The 21959-nt window shown below is 35.2% G+C and overlaps 1 protein-coding gene across 1 annotated transcript in view; it reads left to right on the top strand.

Annotated features, from left to right (window-relative positions):
- LOC136815344 (exocyst complex component 7-like) overlaps positions 1–21959 on the top strand; it is a 42067-nt gene that overhangs the window by 12204 nt on the left and 7904 nt on the right. The window contains exons 7-24 of the mRNA XM_067071785.1: positions 534–660; positions 820–870; positions 1288–1350; positions 2300–2357; positions 13397–13430; positions 13550–13577; positions 14311–14362; positions 14754–14788; positions 15193–15247; positions 15660–15717; positions 16155–16259; positions 16648–16764; positions 17538–17597; positions 19356–19394; positions 19678–19737; positions 20556–20622; positions 20868–20933; positions 21330–21450. Coding sequence (XP_066927886.1) covers positions 534–660; positions 820–870; positions 1288–1350; positions 2300–2357; positions 13397–13430; positions 13550–13577; positions 14311–14362; positions 14754–14788; positions 15193–15247; positions 15660–15717; positions 16155–16259; positions 16648–16764; positions 17538–17597; positions 19356–19394; positions 19678–19737; positions 20556–20622; positions 20868–20933; positions 21330–21450 — 1196 coding nt within the window. The remainder of the gene's footprint in view (positions 1–533; positions 661–819; positions 871–1287; positions 1351–2299; positions 2358–13396; positions 13431–13549; positions 13578–14310; positions 14363–14753; positions 14789–15192; positions 15248–15659; positions 15718–16154; positions 16260–16647; positions 16765–17537; positions 17598–19355; positions 19395–19677; positions 19738–20555; positions 20623–20867; positions 20934–21329; positions 21451–21959) is intronic.

The following is a 21959-nucleotide window of genomic DNA, read 5'->3' as shown; positions in this document are numbered from 1 at the left end:
TGTGATGATATTTAACTGGTTATCCTATTTAGCCGATTTATAAAAGAGCTGGATCATCGTGCATGAAACACTTTAAGTTACTGAAAAAGTGTATTGCGAGAATTTGTTTTTCTTATGCACCCCCCTTTTCAATAGGGGTATGACAAATTTTTTGGGGGCCCTCTTAGGGGGGTACTAAGATTTGCCTAAAAATCTGGGGGAATTGGAATGTAGGGGGGTCAAATAAGAAAGGGGGGTTGGAAATTTTGGTCAACTTAATCATATACAAATGATCATAAGTGTATCATGTTAATAATACAGCTAGTTATATTTTCATATTTTGAAACTGTTGGCTTGTAACTGTATACATTTTGTACTCTTTGATCACTTTTTGGTAGCGCATAGAGCAAGTTTCCTTCGAAATAGATTTTATGTAAAAAGGGGGGTGAAATAAAGCTAGGGAGGGGTTCATACCCCTCTGCAAACTATTTTGGAGCTCCCTCCCTGGACGTCGTATACACAAGAACTTATTCGTTTTCATTTTTGACTCACAGAGATCACTAAACGAGTCTGGCAAAGAATCACTGGAGAAAGAATTCTTAACACTACTTAAACGAAACAGTAAAGCAGTTCCGCCCGTTACCATTCAAGATATTTTGAACGCCATGGCGGAAAATGCAGGTATGCGCAGGTTTATTTGCATACATTTTCTCCGGCGGTTTCAAAAGTTTGGTCCCTTTCTTTCAAATCTCTGTACAGGTATTTTCTTTTACAAACCTCATGTTTAGATATTCAAGCTGCGAGTGTTTGACTTTAGCAAAAAATTTCTGTCTTTTTCAGATGCAGTCAGTCAAATTTCAGAGGAAGAAACTCAAATTGAACATTTTTCAGGTATTTACTTTTTCGCTGTTTCTTTTCTCTTCTGCTGTCATCTTTCATCAGAAACTGCTTCAGAGAAAGTTACTTTTATTTACAGCTATGGAAAGTTTCTTAAACATTTTTGGCTTTCTCTAGCTAGGGAATGAAAACTGTCAGCTTGAATAAATTAAAAGAAGAAATATTGGCGGGAATTTAATTTGGCGGACGAAGGGCATTTTTGTCCAAAAACGCCATTGAAAATGGAAAAATCTGTTTTAAAGCCTGAAATAGCACACATTTGGGGGAATGACGGAAAACATTAAATTTGGCAGGAACTTAATTTGCCGAATTTTGACCAAATCCGCCAAATTTTCTTCCTTTAATGTATTTAGTTACACCGTTTTTCGGCTTCAAATTAATTTTTGCATGATAAATGTCTCTCTTTTCTAGAACGCAACATGAATGAATTGGCAACGATTGCAAACTGGTTTACTTCACATAAGAAAAGCACTGGTATTAAATTTTTAATATTATATTGTTAATTTTTTTGGAGTATTGCTATCATCCACAGTATGGATTTTAGCAATTTTTAGTTGTCGGTGTCGAGAAAGAAAATAATGATGAAACATGCATCGGTATTATGGTGTTCGTTATCCCGTACGCCTCCTCCCCTTTGCTAGTGAAATATATGTTTGACGAATTTCAAGCCATAGTTGGGTCGTTCAGCATAATTTACGGGAAAACAATATGATCTAGCTGAAACTTTCTCCAGACCTTCTCTATAGGATGGTTATACCTCAGGAAAAATTCCCCTAAAATCCCACTGGTGGAACATCCCTTTTTTGGGACATTTCTTTTTTTCCCAGGCAAAACCCTAAGGGCGAAATTTTTTGAAAATTTCAAACTCATTTTTAGATATTTTCAAGTATACCATTCGAAAGCTCTCGAAAAACTATATAGAAGACTTTTAAACGGGTATAGCCGATTTCATTACCTAACTCAAGATAATTCACGCAGAAGATGCTATTTATGGTCAATTTTGACCAAAGTGTGGCGAAAAGTGGAACTTGCGCTTGAAATATCTCGAGTTAGGTAGGGAAATCTGCTATAACCGTTTAAAAGTCTTCTATATAGTTTTTCGAGAGCTTTCGAATGGTATACATGATATTGCCTGGAAATAAGTTTGAAATGTTCAAAAAATCTCGCCCTTAGGATTTTGCCTGGGGAAAATAGAAATGTCCCAAAAAAGGGATGTTCCACCAGTGGGATTTTAGGGGAATTTTTCCTGAGGTATATCCATCCTATAGAGAAGGTCTGGAGAAAGTTTCAGCTAGATCTTATTTTTTTCCTACAAACAGCCTGTATTTTTGTAACACGACCACACTACCATAGTTATAGATCATAGATTTTTTTCTCAATGAAATTCTGAAAAAACATTTTTCTTTCTATTTCTTCTTAACAGATTTCATGAACGTCTATTCACAAATTCGTGCTCACAAACTGGTGGAATCTTTACAAGGGTATTGCTTTATCTTTCATTTATTTCTCTTGTTGTTTTGTTCTTTAGTTCTTCTCGCATATTACGGCTACGTCTCGGGGTTTTTTAAATTTTTTCGTCTCTCTCTTGTGATATTCATAAGACACCAAATTAAGGTATTCGCCGACCCCTAGAAGTCAATTTGAAGTCATCTGAAATTTCAATAACGCATGAGAGACTTGGCTTTCATTGATATTCTGAAGAAGCTAATCAAATTTCAGAAAACACTTAAACTTTCCCCACATCATATGACAACAATCAAATGACCAATGAATTTTGACAACCCAAAATCCTAAAAGACAAAAGACAAAACAAACCAAATTTCCCTAGAGACACATTACTAGAACAAAGAAACAACAAAAAAATTTAGCAAATATGAACTGGACTTTCATGTTCAGCATTATTTGCAGAAGCAGTCGATGAGCCTGTTTCCCCAAAATATCTGTTTCCCCTTTCCAAGAGATAGCTTTTACTCCGAAAATTGGGAAATAGATCAGAATTTCTAGAAGAAATGATTTTCTAACAATCATCTGTTTCCCCGCTCCAAGTGATGACGTCATCATTGGGAAACATATTAAAATTTCTAGTAGATGATATAATAAATTTGGAGACAGACATCTGTTTCCTAAAAGATGACATTGCATTAGAAAAAATTGAGTTTTCTAGAGGAAAACTGATATCAATCACAAACAAGCGCGGGAGAACAGATACTCTCGTCTCCCGACTAGACGTCCCCCCCCGCTAATTGTTAAGAGAAAAATCCACCCCCACCCCCCCCCCCCCCCGACTAAACCTTAAACTTGTTAAATTTTCCTTTTTCTTTTTTGTTGTTAAAATTGATATCAGTTAAAATTCTGTCTTCAAATTACACCCCCCCCCCCCGTCTATTTGGGAGATAAGAGTAAAGATTTCTAGGATTCTAAGAGAGGGAAACAGATCCAATACATTGGAAAAGCAGATCACAATTCTAACTCAGGAAATAACTCAGAAAATCGTAGAAACATATCAAATTTTCTAGGAGAACAGTTTAACCCTATTCGGACTAGTATGGTGGCCCATCGGTATCAACGTTGTTTTTAGAGCATTTAGAACAAAAAAGTAAAAAAAAGTTTAAAAAAAATGAAAAATTAAAAAAGTTAAAAAAAAAAAAAAAATTGAAGAAAAAATAAAGAAAAATTAAAAACTTAAGAAAAAAATCATAATAGTAATAAAATAAAAATATAATAATAAAATAAAATAATTAAATGAATAAAAAAAAAATTAAAAAAAAATTAAAAAATTTAAAAAAGAAAAAAATTGAAAATTTTGTTTTTATTAAATTATTTTATAAAAATTTTAAGAAAACGAAAAAAAAAATTAAAAATTAAAAAAAAAAAAAAAAATTATAATTTTTTTTATATTTCTCGACGTGGCCCATGAGTATCAGTATCATAGTTTCGATTATCTCTCTAATATGAATATCCGTGAGTTATTGTTAGCTTGATAGACTAGACTGGCAATCCTGTCGGGTTTGAAAAGTTATCCGCGCGGAAAAGTGAGCGGAGGAGCTAGGTTTATTTATCTGATATTCCGATGGCGGATTGGTGGCCGCCCACGCTAACGCTCTAAAAAGGGAGCGGGCCAAAATTTTCCCGACCTTCAGAGCTTTGGCGTGTCGAATGAAAATTTCACCATCTCGGCGCCAGATAATAGGTTTATCTGACATTCCCATATTCCGACGGCGTTTTGGCGGCCACCACCGCAACGGGTAATTGTTCTTTGACACACGCCTTACCAGTCGGACTCAACTGTCATGCTGTGGCAGCCTGAAAAATCGCAGTTGAACCCGGCAAGCCTATAAAATCGGGGCTTGGGCCGAGGTGTCTTTTTACTCGGCTCATCTGGTTATCGTGAGGTGACGATGCAACCAATCTCGCTGGCTTAACATGATCAGCCGCCAAATACCAATTTGCACCAGAAACAAATATGTGTATTTATTGGGGGGGGGTTATATGTTGATAACGAAGAATGCAAAAGAATTTGAGTTAGGTTAGTCTGACGTAGACAACAGCGACCAACTGGTGTCGTAGCTAATGCAAGAGCCGTTAACAAATCGGCACTGCCCCTTCGGAATGCCTACCGTACATTCATGACCATAATCTTTTATACGGAAACACCCGAAATAACTCGAAAAACTGGCTAAATAACATTAAAGAGTGGTGGTAGAATTTGCCACTAGTTTCGGTTGCTTCCGTATGAAAAAGATTACGTCATAAAATATTTGCTGGGGGTAGCTTAGTTTGGCTCACTTTTGCTAATGTATGCCTGTTCAAGGGGTCAAAAAGAGGAATTTCCTGGGATTAAACTTCCAACCCCATGTATATGTTTTCTGGAATAGCTTCGTCACGTGAGCTTGGGACACTGAAAAGCGTTGCTGAGTACGTCTGAAGAGTATAAGTTTTCTTAGCAACTGAGTTTCCAACACTCCCAGCGCCGCTTAATCTGGCACATAAAAAGAAAGGAAAAAGGAAACTACAGTAAAGTCTGTTCACGATAAGTGTGTACTAATTTTCATTTTGCTTGCCATTTTCAAACAAATGGCTAAATTCTAAATTCTAAATTTCTCCATTGCTTCACTGGATCAAAAGATATTCCTCTGGAAGGTAACCCGTTGACGCAAAAAAAACAACAGCAAAAACAGGGGTTTTCAGCTCTAACGAACTATCTATCTCCTATAGGCTGTAACTTTTGATGTACTAAAGCTATGGAAAAATGATTATTTGAAAAATTAGGAAGGTTCATGGTACCTCTGTACTAAAACTGAAGTTTCTAGCATCAACTTATTTTTCATCTTCATTTTCAAAAATCTTTGGAATTATTTTTGTCGTAAAATTACAGTGCTCGCAATTATCTTTTTAACGGTGTTTCATTTATTAAATTTGCGAAATTCGTTAGGAAATGGCAAGCAAAACAAAAATTAGTGCACACTTATCGTGAATAGACTTTAATTCAAGAATAGAATAAAACATTTTCACGAATGTCAATAAATTGTTTATGTAAGAAAACTTTAACAAATATGACAAAAGATATTTTAAAATATCAAAATATATTTAATGGATTTGCACTTTGAGCCATATGAAGATAAATGCTTTTGACAACGTCTTAACCTATGTTATAACTGAAAAAGATGTCATCAAAAATATAAAAAAAGTCCAAAAATTATCCAATTGATAGGAGGAAACTAATTTCATCAAACCATGAAGTAAAGTGTCATTTGGTATCACGTGAAAATAAAGTAATAAATAAAGAAGTATCAAACAAAAGAGAAAGGTAACAGAAAAAATCACTGCCGCGCAAGCTTCAAATAGAAAACTCTCCTTATCAAGTACAAATACTGCAAATACTGACGTCTTCAGGGTAAAAACCTAATTCTATAGGACATTACCAACCCGAGGTTTTGAGAAACTTTTTTTAATTATACCGACCCACCCATATTTTTCTGACATTCTGTCGTGGGGAAAATGTGGGGCGTGGTGCTATATTATTGAGAATTGGCGTGATGGGCAAGTTTTGGTTATTTTCGTGATCGCGATGACGGCAAAAAAATCCCTGACAGTGAGAATCCTCCTAAAGCCTTGAAAATATGTGAATATTCTGGAATATTTACAGCATTTTACAGTTAAAAATATTAACCTAAAACTTGGTTTGTGAAGAATTTTACCCACTCTTATAAATCCTAAAGCCTTAAAAAATATATGAATATCAACAGTTGAAAAACTTTAAAAAAAACTAGGCTGTGTAACTTTAAGTACCCACTCTTATCAAGGGGGGGGGGTGTTTTCCACCACCCTTCCATAACTTTTTATGTAGAAGTGCTATTGACTTGAAACTTGGCACGAATGTTCAATACCATATTAGGAATACATTAAAAAATATTTGGATTGGATATGTCATCATAAAGGTGATGACGTCATCACAAAGTTTTACATTTACCGCTGACCAATGAGAAAGTACCCTCTACTAAAACTGCAATTTAAAGTTGAACAAATAAAGATTTCTCAATTCTGCTTTGATTTTCTAAAAGCCAAAAAGAAGATGTTAAACATAATTGCCGGTTTTTAATGTAGCAATAAAAATGTCGAAGATGATTGTAAAATTTGGTATACACATTGCTAATAAAAGTCAAAAAGTTTCAGAGTGTCAAAATAATTTTTCTGTGAGCTATTAGCAAAAGAGCGCCAGGGTGGTGGAAAACACCCCCCCCCCCTGATAAAAATAGGGTTAAACCCTGACAACCTTAAAGCCTTAAAAATATGTGAAAATTGATAAAGGACATTTATCAACATTTTTTTCGATTTTCTGCCTGGAAAAGCTTTTTTGGCATTTTTTAAATGTTGATTCTGAAAATGATACTCATTTTGGCTGAAAATCGAAATCAGCCTCCGACCGCTATGCACCAAGTTGGCCAGAATGCCAAAAATAGGCTTTTTGTGTAGAGTTTGTATCCGCTGTTCTTTGACTAATTTTGGGTATAAATATCACGAGTTTCTTTAGTCAAAAGATCTCCAAATAGGCCAATGGCAATGCCAAAACCCTTAAAAAAAGTTGTGGGTCTGATACGCACCAGGTTTACCAAAATACTGACATTTGATAAAATTTGAAGTTACTCTAAGGGTCAGTTACTTGACGTAGGCTATTGCATATACACTGGATTTTTTTTCTGAAAATGAAAGCACTTTGTAAGTATATACGGGTTCAGAAAAGAATATTGGTGATATTACCCAAAATTAGTCAAAGAACAACAGCGTACAAGCTCTACACAAAAAGGCCTATTATTTTTGGCATTCTGGCTAACTTTTATTTGTGCATAGGGGTCGTAGCAGGTTGATTTCGATTTTCAGCCAAAATGAAAACAACTTCTCCCCTGGCCAAAGTCGGATTATGCTCCCTTATTTAAACACGTAAAAAACGTTAAAACAAAAACTATAACTTGACAAAAGATTATTGTTGAGGGCTACCTTCAAACGAATTTAACAAAAGAAAAATACGCAAAACAAATTTCTAATAAAATATGAAGTAAATACATATTTGTTTTTACGAATATGTAGCCAGGAGCAACTTTACTGACTGTCATCGGAAATTTCTGTCATTGCCACTTCTCTCAGTGAAGCTAACTTGCAATAAATATTGCACTTATGATTACGAAAGAAAGTGTCAATTGCAACATCGTTGAGGTTGCCTCCACAAAAGAATTTTTCTCCCTGTAAATCTTCACCCTCGAGTTCTTCGGCAGTTGCAATTTCTGGGTCATACAGTATTAGACCACTCCCTTGCAAATCGGCTAGCATGAGACGGTCAGCACTGTCCTCATAAGAAAAATGGCACAAGGCTTCAGCTTTTTCATATATGGCTTTGGATGCATTTTTGTTTGTATCGTGGGATCCAATAACCCCATCATTGTTAATATATTTCGTAAATTTACCAGCAACAAATGGCTCTACTGTGACCGGCTCTCCATTTAGGGTCGCAAAGAAGGCATCGTTATATGAAAACCAATCCTCTCTTTTCGTCAGGTTTATTTTCTTGAAGAATATATCGGCAATGGCTTTTGCAGCCATATGCATCTGTATTTGTTTGCGTGTATGCTCTTCTAAGCTCATACCATACACTTTTGAGACTTTGGACCATGATTCACTTTTGAATTTTTTCAATACGTAGAGCTCGCGCTTACCATTCGAAATACTGTATGTCATAAAAGCTTCTCTGAAAGCACCCTCAGAAAACTTTTCAGTTTTGATATTTAATTCTTTCGTATCTTTCAACCAAATTTTAGACCTAATATCAAAATATTCCAGTGCCAATTCAGTTTTCATTTCATGAATAGGTTTTTTCAGCTTTCCGGCATCGAGAACGTCCCCAATGGAAACAGATTTTGGAAATCCATTTGTAGTTGTAGGAGGGATAAGGGCACTTTTTCGAGCGATGGTTTTACTAGTGCGTATACGCTTAGATGAACTTTCCATACAACTATCGCCAACCATTCTGCTTTGCATCACGCTAGCTTGATTGGAGACATTTAAATTTTTAGCTGGCCCCTGGACTGGCTCGATGAATCTAATTAATAAAAATTTTTTGCCTTGTATTTGTTCATCTACAGAACAGCTAGGCCCTTTATCGGAGAACAAAACATCACATGACCCTGCTGGCTCATTATAAAACTTTTCGCATGCTAGCTTAACATTTGCAAGTGTCAAACTTTGATACTCTTTAAAATCGACAAAGTCTCTTGTTTTTTCAGGAGCATATCTTAGAGTTTTTTCTGCTGCATCGGGCGCCATTCTTTGAATATTAATATATGACAGTTTCTTTGTTGGCTGAATCTTTTGGTTATCACCCATCCTTTTCTGAGAGATTTTTTTGTTGTAATTTCTCCACTTCTCTGAATTTGACATTGTGTTAACTGTAATTTTTTTTGTAGCTAGAACATAACAAAAAAGAAGATAAATGTTTAGAACCTACCCTGAAAAGGCTTAAACTAGAGGAGGGGGGAATATTGATTTTTTACTTAGGCGTTCTTGTTATGGCCAAAACCAAAACCGCTCTTGTTTGATAAAGTATTTGCATCACAAAAGTTGTCGCTAAAATAATGACAAAATTGTGTACCGTTTCTCTGTGATTTTCACCGAAATACTGTAGATTTTGAACAAAAATACTGTATCCTGAGAGAAAAATCTGACATTTACCGTCACTATGAGTCAAATCCTGTTATCCTGTTTTTTTTTTCTCCCGTGAATACCTTTATCTCACGTTAAAAAAGCCTTATCCCGGATACAGTCAAACCGTACGCCCCCCATTAACTAAGTTAACATTACCAAATGAAAAAGATACTTAAATATTAAATTTGTATGAGGCGAGACCAATTTTATTCTACAGGCATATCGTTAGCAAAATATGAGTCGGTCGGTCGATAAAATAAAAATAAGATTTTCATTAATCACGGAAGGTAATTAGGCTTTAAGTAATATTTTCAAATAATCTTGGTCGAAAATTCAACTTTAAGTGTAAATTTTTAAAATGACTAGTATTAGAAATTTGAAATTATTTTTTTGTTTGCAGCAAAAATGGTGGGTTGGTTGCGCCCGTGGAACAACAAATTAAATTGGTCTCGCCTAATACAGTTATACATAATTGTAGTAATACTACGTAAACCCTCCACTGTCATAAAAAGTGGCAATATTTAGGAAATATTTCACAGAAATTGTTTTTTTTATCAAGCACTTTTCAATTTTAAAGCCTTGGCTTCACACTTCACAAGGCCAAAGAATTTTAATATTTTTGGTCATTCTGGTCAAATAAAATTTTTTCAAATAGGGTCCATTAGTTGATAAAAAGTTGAGTGTGCTTCTTTATCCCATATTTTTTTCAGATCGCATGATAGACCTTACAGTTTTTAGGTTAGATCACAAAATTAAAAAGCTGTTTGCGTGGAGAAAGTGCTTTGTGAAAAATTTTGGGTCCATTTTTTTTACTAAACCTTGACAAAAGGGCTGCAAAAAATATCCAGTCAAACTAAGATATTAACTTGATATATCCAAGTGTTATTTGACCCATAGAGTAATGAAAAATGGTCTAATTGGTCTTCTTAAAAAAGTGCTTTTTAATTAATGTACTTTCACGGATAATCATTAGGTACAATGCACAAGTAGTTTTAAACCTTTATTTACAGGATGACAGGATAGAACAAAATATATTATAATCTCAAAGTTACAAATAATAATATTTTTCCTGAATAAATGCAATGACCAAAAAAATAGATCCACCTAGAAGCTAGAGCAAAAAAATGAAACAATATTCATTATGGGAAAGAAGAAAGGTATACAAATAAAAACAACAAAACTAACCAGTCTCGAAGTACAAACCGCAAAATTTAGTTCCCGCAAATTTTGTTGACATACGGACCGCAAAAATTAATTCCCGCAAAAATTATCAAAATTGGTCATCAGCAAAAATAAATTTAACGATAAATTTTCATTTCAAAGCTCTTTTTGCTAATAAATACAACTACAAGAAGTTTTTAACAGAAGATATAAACTAATGCGATATGCTCTCCTCAAGAAATCAGTCAATTGTAATAACATTGGGAGTCTTAGTACATGGTTTTGGTTGTTTTGGTAAAATTTAAAAGGAAAATTCATTTTTCATTCAAAATTAAATATAATTTTAGACCCATTTAAATATGAATTTCTTTCTAAGCACACTAATATTGATGTCTGCTATTTTTGTACAAAACGTATCAACAGAATTTTGGTTCATAAAAATGTTTATTTCATGCTAGCTGACCTCAAAAATTAATTGCGCAAAAATTAGCTCCCTTAAGGTATAGCTTAACCCTATCTGCCCCTATGGGGCACAATGTGCCCCCTACTAGATTTTCCCCATATCTTTTTATCCACTTTATAAACAAACTTTCTGAAAGTTTTTGACTTCTTTACAAATTCATTTAAACAAAAAATTCTGAAAAAAATTATTTAAAAAATCTGCCCATGTCAGCCAAGGGGCCATCCATATAGTACGTACGCAGTGAAGGGGGGAGAGAGGGGGTTTTAGCAAAAGCATATGTCTATTGTTTGAATGATGTCATTTATATTGTTCTCTGCGTACAAGAAAAGAGGGGGTGTCAAATATTTGGAAAATTCTTGCGTACGTACTATATATTATATATAGATGACCCCCAAGGCGGCTCCTTGTTCAGCAGTAACCCCAGAACCGCTAAATCCGAAAATTAATAGATAGCAATAAAATCCGAACCAGTTGTCCAAATAACCTGAAATTTTATACAATGATTCAGTACATGATGTAGATTAAGATTGCATAAAAAGATTTCATTGAAAACGCCTATATCACGTGACCGATTTTTTAGGGTAGGCCGATAGCCGTTTTCGCATTTTTCCATATTTATGCTGCTATTATGAAAAATTTCCATATCTAATGCAATCTTTTTGTAGTCCATCTTGATATATTCATTGTAAACTACTTCTGTACCAAATTTCATGGCAAAAGAAAAATTCTATCAGGAGTTATGGGAAAATGTTTTTTTCAAAAAATTAGAAATCTGCGATTTAATCACTTTTTGGGTTTTAGCACCAGCTTTTTAGTAATCAGGTTTTAATGTACCACCTGCTTGTGACGTGAGCAATACCAGAAAAAATGAGTCAAAAAACTCTTTGTGAATGGTATTTATTCTGTTTAAAAGTTCCATCCCATTTTTCGTGATTTGTTCTTAATATAAGTGTGCAAAGTTTCATGAAATCTGAATCACCCTATCAGGAATTATTCAAGGGGGCCTAAATGTGCCATATCGGAGCAGCACAAGTCCCCGAAACCCTCAGGCAGATAGGGTTAAATATCTCTCAAAAACAGTCAAGTTCTAAGTGACACAGCTTTTTAAGTATGTATCCACTAAATCCTTACATAAAATATCTTGAGGGTGTGCCAAATGGTTTGAAAAAACTTGCTGATCTTCTTCGTTGATATAGTGTGATGGTCCTTCATCAAGCTTGGCAAGGGCGCTAACTTCTAACAGGGAGTTTTCAGTGATCGGAATATGCTGGTCCTCAGCATTGTATTTCTCTGGAAAATTGAAGATATGATTAGGGACACCTGCTGGTAGAATAACACCTGCTTGATGCCTAACTCGATGAGCATTCCAGCCTCTTGCAAAAATGTCGCACTCACGTTGGACAACTGGGACAAAAATATAAGCCATTACTTTTTTGTCGATTTCACTGTTGGGATTATATGCATGAGATCGTAGAAGAAAATTCAATTGTTCTTTGATATAACGTTCCATGCGTTCATGAAGTTCTTTCCACCAACGTTCTATCTTGTTTGAAGTTGATGGACCAATTTCAACAGAGTTCAAAGGATCTTCCATGTTTCCAAATTCATCAGTAAGGAAGGCTTGAATTGTCCCCATGGTTCCAATTTCTGTACCTCTATCTACTCTGAGATATGTAGGAATTTGTTTTGAATCCAGCAAATATTCCATATAAAATCTGCCAATCAAGTTAGGGTCAGAGTTCGAGGTCCAAACTCTCAGGAAAATAATTTTTCTTGAAAAAGTATCAAGACAACCATAGATTGCGATTAAGAAATTAGACCCCGTAGCCCAGGAATTAATTAATTTTTAATTTTTTTTTTAAATTTTTTGAAATTTTTTTTTACTTTTTTATTTTTTTATCTTAAATTTTGACTTTTTTGTTCTAAATGCTCTAAAAACAACGTTGATACCGATGGGCTACCATAGACTGGGGGGGGGGGGCTCTTTCTGTTCGGAGGTCAAACTATTGCTAATAGCTCCTGAAATAATAGAGCTTTTGCCGTGAAATTTTCTGTAAATTCCTAACTTTTATTTAGCTTCAAAATAAAAAAAAATTTGACACCTAAATATTTTCACACCTTGAGCATGATGACATTTCTGACAGTAAGGTGTCACAAAAATTGACACTTTTCCAATACAAAGTTATTTTCATTGTCAAATATATCTTTTAAACCGTAATTTATTGAATATTTAGGATAAAATGAGCATTTTAAACTCAGGCAACTTTTTTCTAAAGCCTCTGTTAGAATACAATAGCTATTTACAAGAACAAAGGAAATTTTCGGTTTTTGCTCACTTTGGGCATGATGAGTGACGTCATCAAAAAAATTGTTACCTTACGTCACAAGGATCTTGTGTGCCAAATTTCATCCAAAAAGACCCACTAGATCAAAAGTTAAGGGGTGGTACAGGAAAAGCCCCCCTAGTTCTGAACCGCCCCTAAAAGCCTAGTATGAATAGGGTTAAGATTAAAAGTTTGGTTTCGAGGAGAAACAGATCTTAATTTCTAGAAATAAGAATTTTGAAATTCTGGCCAACAGATTGAATTTTCCAGTAAGCCTATGCCTGGGAAACAGATGTTTGAAAAAAGGTCCTCGATGGATGCTTTCGTACTTGCTGAAAGAATTTGTTGCAGATTTCTGTGTACATCTGTTATATTTTAGAGTGAAAGAAGATGACTTCAAGTTCAATTATGAGGTAAGTGTTTATTGGTATTCATATCAAATCTTAATTTTTAGCTTTACATTGCATGTTTTTTTTACTTGAGCGAGGTGCTCGCTATAGGAAAACCTCATTTCTGTTCATTTTCGTTTTAGAATCTTATTGGCAAAAAGAAGCAACCAGGTATTATGATTGACTCGCTGATTTTTAAATTTTAAGTTTCAGGCATAATGTCATGTGAAAATAAAATGTTCGATTGGTAAAGGACTTTGTCTTTTATTTTGAACTATTTCAACCAATGATCTATACCAACGATTTCATCGTCTCTTTTTTCTTGGGACTGCTCTGGCTACTTTAATCGGATAAATTTCGCGAGCAAATAAAATCGCGAAATGTTCTGGATTGAATTTTGTGAGTCAGGGTTTTGAAAGATTTCGCGTGGATTCAATTACGAGAATAAACCTGAAAACAACTAAAAAATAGCCATTCTATACCCAAGTTGGAGACTTTGGACTGGTTTCTCCGCCGAAAATGCGATTTTTAAAATTTTGTGGTGGATTTAATTTCGTGAGTCAGGAATCTCACGTGTTTTCGCGAGTTTAAATTTTGTGAAAATGGCAAAAATCCGCGAAATCGCGAAATTTAATCTCGCGAAAGTTAATCCGATTAAAGTAGTTTTTGGGTTCAGTTGTTAAGAACTGTTCTTCCGAAAAGTAGGCCTCTATTCCCAGCTGACAACAACAACATTGTTTCAACGTTTATCTAACGTTCACAACGTCCATTCGACGTTAGATGTGAGTGTTAGCTGGGTTCTGTCTTCGTCAACAGATAGGTATTGATTTTTTCATGCTATATATTTAAGTGTTATTTTTTTTTGCGTATAAGGAATATATTTTGGACAATCTTGATTTTTCAGCTGCACCAACGGGAAGCAGAAGACAAACAGACGTCTTCCAACGGAAAAGATTGTAACTCTGAATTTTTCCATTCTCGTCACCTACACGTTTTTTATAAGAACAAACTTTATAAGAACATAAAAGCCTCGATGGCTAAAATGTTAAGGCTTTACGGACTCAAAAACACCCGTTTTCTTAGGAAAATGGATAAAAATGGTCACAAAATGATGAAAGTAAGAAAATTTTAAGAACATTTTAAGGCTTGAAACCCAAAAAGTTAAGAACACTTTAAGGCTTGAAACCCAAAAAGTTAAGAACATCCCAAAAGCTTTAAAAATTTTGGATGTTGTTATAAAAAAACGTATATTTTAAGAGTAGTTCAACTATTTTGATAATATTTATCATTATCAAAAATATCCAACATCTGCTCAATCAAGACAATGCATGGTTTATTTTTTCTCAGGGGACCAAGGAGATCCACAAGACAACATATCGAAAGTAAGGTTTGATTTGATGTAATGGGCTCTTCCAGAAAATGTACATTGGGGTTAAGGGTATTTAAAAATTTACAAAATTTGCGTTGTCCGGGGGAGGGGGGACTTGCTCGTTTGTGGGCAATTTTGCTCTGTTCGAGGGTAATTTTGATTTCCATGGAGCAACTGATGCTTATCCAGGGGTAAGACCTGCTGTCCGGGGGTCAAAAGTCACAATGTCCGGGCGGTAAATTGACAACAATTTTATTTCCTCCACCCCTAATATCAAAATTTTTTTCTGGAAAAACCCATTTTGCGAGAAAATAATTTTAGACATTTATTTAAATTTTTCTTTCCATTGTCTTTCATTTCAAAATCGCACATTATTTCTTTATTTCAAGAAAAATATTTTTTTCCTCCTCATTGAAGGTATGTATGGTGTGAAAGGGAGTAAATCGAATACTGACAACACCGAAGAGGACGAGTAAGTCACTTTTTGTTACCAATTATTTAAAAACCTTTCTGTTCGTTTATTGTGTTTTTTTTTTTGGGATTCAGTGGGACTAGCTACTGTATAAACTCGTGATGAGTCAAATCAAGACCTGAGACTTGACGTGCGAATTTCAGAATTATTATAAGTATTCCCTCCCGAGATATGTTAATTTAGATATCGGATTTATATAACCCATCTTTTTATAACATATATGTTTTTGTTTTTTTGGAACCAGCTCCTATCTAAGCTAAACAAGAGTCAAAACAAGAGCTGAGGCTGAGATTTTAGATTTATTCCGATCAGAGATATCAATTTTGATGTTAGATTTGTATAACCCATCCTTTTATAACTCATCTTTTTATAAAGTGTGGTGTGAACCCTGACAAAAACTCTTCCTTTTTAGGAATAGGGAAGTGAACACCTTCATCAAATGCACCTATGCTCTACTCAAGCTCATGCAGGTTAGTTTACATTCTTTCGGACGATTTTCCCAATCATATTTGGTTAGGTGATACTACTCTATTAGCTCATGTATTGCAATAGTATATTTTTATATCACATATATCGTTCCTTGGTACAGTTTGCGTTCATTGGCTGGTTTGCAGCTAATTCCCCATGAAATATTCTCTCTGAAAAAATGGTTTTGCTTCTATTGTTGGGAGATGCCTTGGAGTTTTTACAAGATACTTCACTAATTGGTCATTTAAAGTGATAGAGATGACGCGTTCTTTAGAAAAAGTAATAAGATTCTTTTTATTACATCTTAGCGACCAACCAAATCAAATAAGAGCTTGTAAAAACTCCAGCTTGTTGTTGGTGGACATTCTACGGAGATGAATTTCGAATTTTTTTTCGTATCTCACATTCTATCTTCTTCCTTAATTCTTTTCATTAACAGAGCGAGAAGCAGTTAATGCAAACAATCATACCAGCCGAACGACAAGTTCCTGTCTTCAGTCATTTGGTTCAACAAACTCTTTCAATGTACTATACTGATGCTGAGGTTATTTTCTGTTGTTTTGTGCTTTGTTTCATTATCTTGGACCGATCTTTTTTTCATTACTTAACATTGGTTGGTGGGTGGCCTTATAATCCTTAGGGACTCCTTAGAATTCCCTGTAAGTATAGAGATTCTATCGGGTGTAAAGTGTTTTGTTACAAAAAGTATTCTTTAGCCCATCATTATTTAATAGACTGGATGGCATTGTGACAGATGTTATTATTTCTGAAAACGAAAGTGAAAAATTTCAACATGGCGAGATTATCTAGTCTATTTCACTGGACTCAGCAAAGCTCAATCAGAAGAAGACTCTAGTCTTCACTTTCTAATGTCTATATCAATAATAGCAGTAAAAAGCAGTAGAAATGATTGTTTTTATTTTCTTTTCTAGAACGTCTGTTTGAATGCACGAAAAGTATCAAAATTGGATCATACGGCAATTCAAGTCATTTTACCGTTGGCCAAATGTTTGAGTTTGGTGAAATCAGACTTTGACCCCTTACTAAAGGTGCGTAAATGGAACTCCAGGAACAAAACTCGCTTCCTTATAAATTAGTTTCCTAACTGTACTAGTATTCCAGTGTTGTAACTTTAGCGCTTTTTCCAGTAAGTTGGACCTTAATAAAGAAACAAGAAGCCGAAACGGCACGAAGGTCTAACGGACATATAGTGTGGTCGTGTTACAAAAATACAGGCTGTTTGTAGGAAAAAAATAAGATCTAGCTGAAACTTTCTCCAGATCTTCTCTATAGGATGCTTATACCTCAGGAAAAATTCCCCTAAAATCCCACTGGTGGAACATCCTTTTTTTGGGACATTTCTATTATCTGAGGCATAACCATCCTATAGAGAAGGTCTGGAGAAAGTTTCAGCTAGATCATATTGTTTTCCCGTAAATTATGCTAAACGACCCCACTAATACAATACCTCGGATAGCATTCTAAAGAAAGACCCGATGCTGGACAAACTAACACAAGTCTGATCACGATATATGCGCCCTCCTCTTTCTAAAATATGGAAATAACTCTTAAGGGGGATAAAGAAAGCTAAAAAGAATGCAGGTTTATCGCGAAAAGACTTCAAATACTTTTCATGACATTCGTCCACATTCACAAAGCCAGGTTACTTTGATAACACTTTTGCACTGGATTCAATATATACGCACGTTGAACGTTTTTTATTGTTATTCGTGAATTGTTTTGGTAGCGGTTTAATGATTGATATGTTACAAATTTATGGATGATGTATATTAACCTTACTGTTTTTCATTTTCATTTTCAGGGTGTGAATGTAGACACACGAAAGAAGTTTCTAAGTGTTGGTCAACTGGTGGACGATACGGTATGTAAGGCTGTTCTGTTATCAAAATACAGATTTGTCTATAATCCGAAATCCATTAAACTAACGTTAGAGGATTGAGAATTTTATGAATGACTGGGAAATTACTCTTACAAATTTGGGATCAGAGAATGGATAGCTCTCTTTTGAAGGGGGACGAGATGGAGTTTTTACAAGCTCTTATTTGATTTGGTTGGTCGTTAACCAGTTATAAAACAACTAGCCGGTACCCGGCGTCGCACGCCCGTTTAGCTGTTTGCTGAACGCATTTAAAGTAATTTGGATGTTGGGAAGGTGGCTTAAACACGATGAAATCAAAATTAAAGGGAAGAATTCTCTTCAAAGTTTGACTCTATCCCTCCCATATTTTGAAAAAGATTTTTGTGGCAAAAATGATCAGTAAGCAGGAAGGGCCCCAGGAAGGGCGTCATTCCCATATTACACCATACCGGCGACCAGCCATGTCCGAGACGGCTCTGCAATTAGAATTTTTTCTCGCTTCGTTCGCGTTACATTTGCCGTAGTTCTTGATGTTTAGGAAAACTTTGATGTCAAGATAAGCGGTGTGAAATAATAGACATGACACGAGATTCGTCGGAAAAGGCAGCCCGGGGGGGGGGAGGTACTTAGGCAAGAGAAGGGTATGGGTATGTGCCGGCTTTTAGGGTGCCTTTTTTGAAACATGGCAGTTTGAAAAATCAGAAAATCAAACTTCAGTCCCCCTAAGAATCGGAAAAATAGGAAAGATAGAAATTTGGTCAAATTAGCCCCAAAAGGTGAATTAAAATTCACACAATTTCCCTTGTTTCTTATCTTCTTTATTCTGCTAAGGGTCCGATGGGCAGGGCCGAAAGTCAGCTCGCAACCATAGTCCCTCCGAAAGGCAGCTAGGGCACGCAGACAAAAAAGCTTGATAGCGCAATTTTATGTTGCTTTTTATAAAATAACTTCGTCATAACTTTTAAAATTCAACAATGACTTAGATTTACAGCAAAATAATTATCGACATAGATTTTTAAAGGTCCCTTTTTTACGAAGAAAAAACTCTAGTTTTTACCGCCTTTTGGATGTATTTTTAATGTTGCTGTTGTTCTAACAAACTTATCTTGTGATTCTTATGTTTTATTTTAAATTTGTTTTTTTCTTTAACAGATTCTGTTTAAAAGATTTTCTTTTGTTTTGAAAAGAATTCGAATGTCTCAAATCAAATAAGGTCGTTAATTACATTCGAAAACATAAAACAAAAGAAAAGAAAAAAAAAAGAAGAAAAAGTCTAATCTATCAATCAAAACAAACTTATCGAACAACTCAAAGTCTTGAAACGGCGCGAATCTGATTTAACACATTTGTGGAGCAAGAAGCAAAAGTCATCTTTTAAAAGAACAAAACATTGCTTGCGAAAACGAAAGTGACACACAAAAAACAAACACACATACAGACTACGGCTATTAATATATAGATTTTGTTACTTTTTCTAAAGAACGGGTCATTTTTATTACTTCAGATGGCCAATTATTAAAGTATCTTATAAATACTCCATCTCATCTGCTTGAAGAAGACCCATTTCGTATATATTTATAAGCTTCAGAAGAATTGTTTAATTAAGTGCTTTATTCATCAAGCTCGTAATAAGGAAGGTAAAGCTAACCGAATAAGAACTAAACTAAAGGGTCCGAAAATCCAAAAGACAAAATCCCAATGAAAGGGTGACGCCCGGTCAGTCCTTTCACCAGTAATGATATGTTTTTTTTTTCTAACCAGGGTTTGAAGATATTAAACGAGTTCATCGAACGTTTAAAGGTATTTAGATTGGATTAAATAAAGTGCACGTTAATTTGTGAAAAAAAAATGAAGCCTTTCACATAATGCAGTGTTGCGAATTAACTTTTTAAAATATAAATTTCGTCAAATTTTGGTGATTTCACAGGCTTAAGATTATTTTTGGCACTGCTTTGAATTTTAATCTACATGCCTTAGAGTACTTCAGCACAGACTCAAAATAAACAATTTCTTTTATAACAAGCCTACTATGTATCACTTCAGTCAGTCAATTCATTTTTGGTTGTTTCATTTTTTCTTACAGGAGCCAGAGAAGCATGGCAATATGCCGAAAGATGGGACCGTTCACCAAGTCACCAGTAACGTGAGTATTGTTAAGTATTCGTAAGTGTTCCCGCCTTTTTACACACCCCTGTATCAAAGACCCGCTGGGACCCCAGCCCCACTGAGAAATATGAATTTTAGCCTCACTGGGAAATTGAAGTCTATTTCATCCCCACTCGAAATTAAATGCTTGAACATTGCACTCCAAAACCATCCCCACTGGATTTTTTAACCTTTGAACAATAGATTTTCTATCCCAATTGAGATTTCAATAGGAATTTTTATCCCCACTGAGGAAAATAGTTTCACCGGGGCTGTGAGATAGGGGTGTTTTTACTATATCCACTGTACAATGGAAAGCGTCAAAACTTCAGCTTATAGTAAGAACTTTTGGCTTTTTGGCTCCTACAACTGACCCTGTTAAATGAGATTTTCTTGTAAACATTCGTTGAATTTTCGACTGCTGATACTGATTAAGTATACTGGATGATGCTCCAAAATCGACCCTTTTCCCAGTAGCCCATAAAGGGCCAATTACTCTCGGGTACCTATTACTCTCGGGTACCTAATAGCCGGGGATGGGTTGGAAAAAATCTCATCTCGGGGGTTATTGGAATAAAAATGTCCTGGGTGGAAAATCTTTTTAAAGGGGGCTAATACAGCAGAATTAGGACAAAAGAGGGAACTTTCAAAAACATTTCCCCAAAGTTAATAAGCGGGGGGGGGGCTGGAATAAGAATGTCCTGGGTGGAAAATTTTTAGTGAAGAGGATGGCTATTAGAGGTACCCGAGAGTAGTTTCAAACAAATTGCTTCACGACTGGGTTTTCTCTTTAATGTTTTTCTTTTCGGTTTTCAGGTCATGATTTTCTTAGAAGAGTTGAATGGGTATTTGGATACTACAGCCGCTATTGTTTCCTCAAATGGTAAAACCTTTCATCATTTTCTTATTATATAATAATAAATATTGAAAATTGACTTTTGGAGAGATTCGAATAATTGAGAGCATTCTACGCTGATTTTCTCTTGACGGAACCTGAGAATTAGTTTGAATTTTGAAAGGATTCAAATCAGTTCCACTCGATTCAGATTAAATTATTTTCAAATTAGAGCCGGTACCCATAAAATCCTGTTTTGCTTTGGTCTCAACTATTTTCTCTAATTTTTTTAGATCCAAATGCATCAAAGGCTGTACTTGACGCCTATTCTATCAAGCGGACTGCATCATCGTACATGTGTAGGTTCTTTGTATTTGAATTTGTTGTTCAATTTCTATGTTTAGTATTCGAGCTTTTCCTGACCCTCTACCCGGCACTGGCTTTACAGCACTTTTCTTATTTTGGCCTGTTTTGCATCACCTCGGGTTAATAAATCTCAATAACAATCTTTTACCTATTGAATATCTTTCGTAAATATATTTTCGCACGCACCAAATTTCGCGAGTCGACCTCTTTTTCACCTAATTCCTTTCATTTTCCTATGGGTTTTGGTAAAAATCCTCATTTGAATTCTTTGCGAGAGCTTAACTCGCGAAAAATAGTTCATGTGACTTTTATTAGGGCCACCTAAAATATATCATACTTTAAATTCACTTTAGAAATTTTACCAAAGTTCTTTTTCCTTCTTATTACAGCAAAAATTCTTGGCAGTCTGAGTGGTAACTTGATGCAGAAATCAAAGATTTATGACACATCAGCGCTCCAATCAATCTTCATGCTGAACAACTACAATTATATTGTTAAAAGTTTACACAAGTGAGTTTTCAATTTATTTTTTACCGACCGTAGTGCAGTGGTAGGGCATCCGGTTACTGTGCGCAAGGTTATGGGTTCAACCCACTAGCCGGGTCATACCAAAGATTCCCAAAATGGTACTTGATGTCTCTCTGCTTGATGTTCACCAATTAAGAGAAGGATCAAGGGTAAGTGGAGCAATCCAAGGAGAGAGTGGCGCCCTCCCCTACCTTCGGGTAGATAGCTATCGAAAGAGGAGCCTTCGAATCGCCTCCGACTGCGGTCGCAGACGTTCTTACTTTTACAGATAGCTCTCGCTAATTCGAGTCCAGTTTGGAACACTGAAAGATTCGAATTATAGAGTATTTTATGAGGGCTTCCTGTTGACGGGAACTGAGAACTAATCATTTTTTTATAAGAGCAAAATATAATAAGTTATATATTTATTTTAGAGACCAAATATCACAAACATGCAAAAACTTTCTTAGGTTTTGCTGAACGCGCGATTCGCTAGAGATTCACGCATGAGA

Source organism: Clytia hemisphaerica, unplaced genomic scaffold, assembly GCF_902728285.1.
Source record: "Clytia hemisphaerica strain Z4C2 unplaced genomic scaffold, Clytia hemisphaerica genome assembly, whole genome shotgun sequence".
Classification (NCBI taxonomy): domain Eukaryota; kingdom Metazoa; phylum Cnidaria; class Hydrozoa; order Leptothecata; family Clytiidae; genus Clytia; species Clytia hemisphaerica.
The sequence above is the reverse complement of the archived record's forward strand: the minus strand, read 5'-3'. Positions and strand labels throughout refer to the sequence as shown.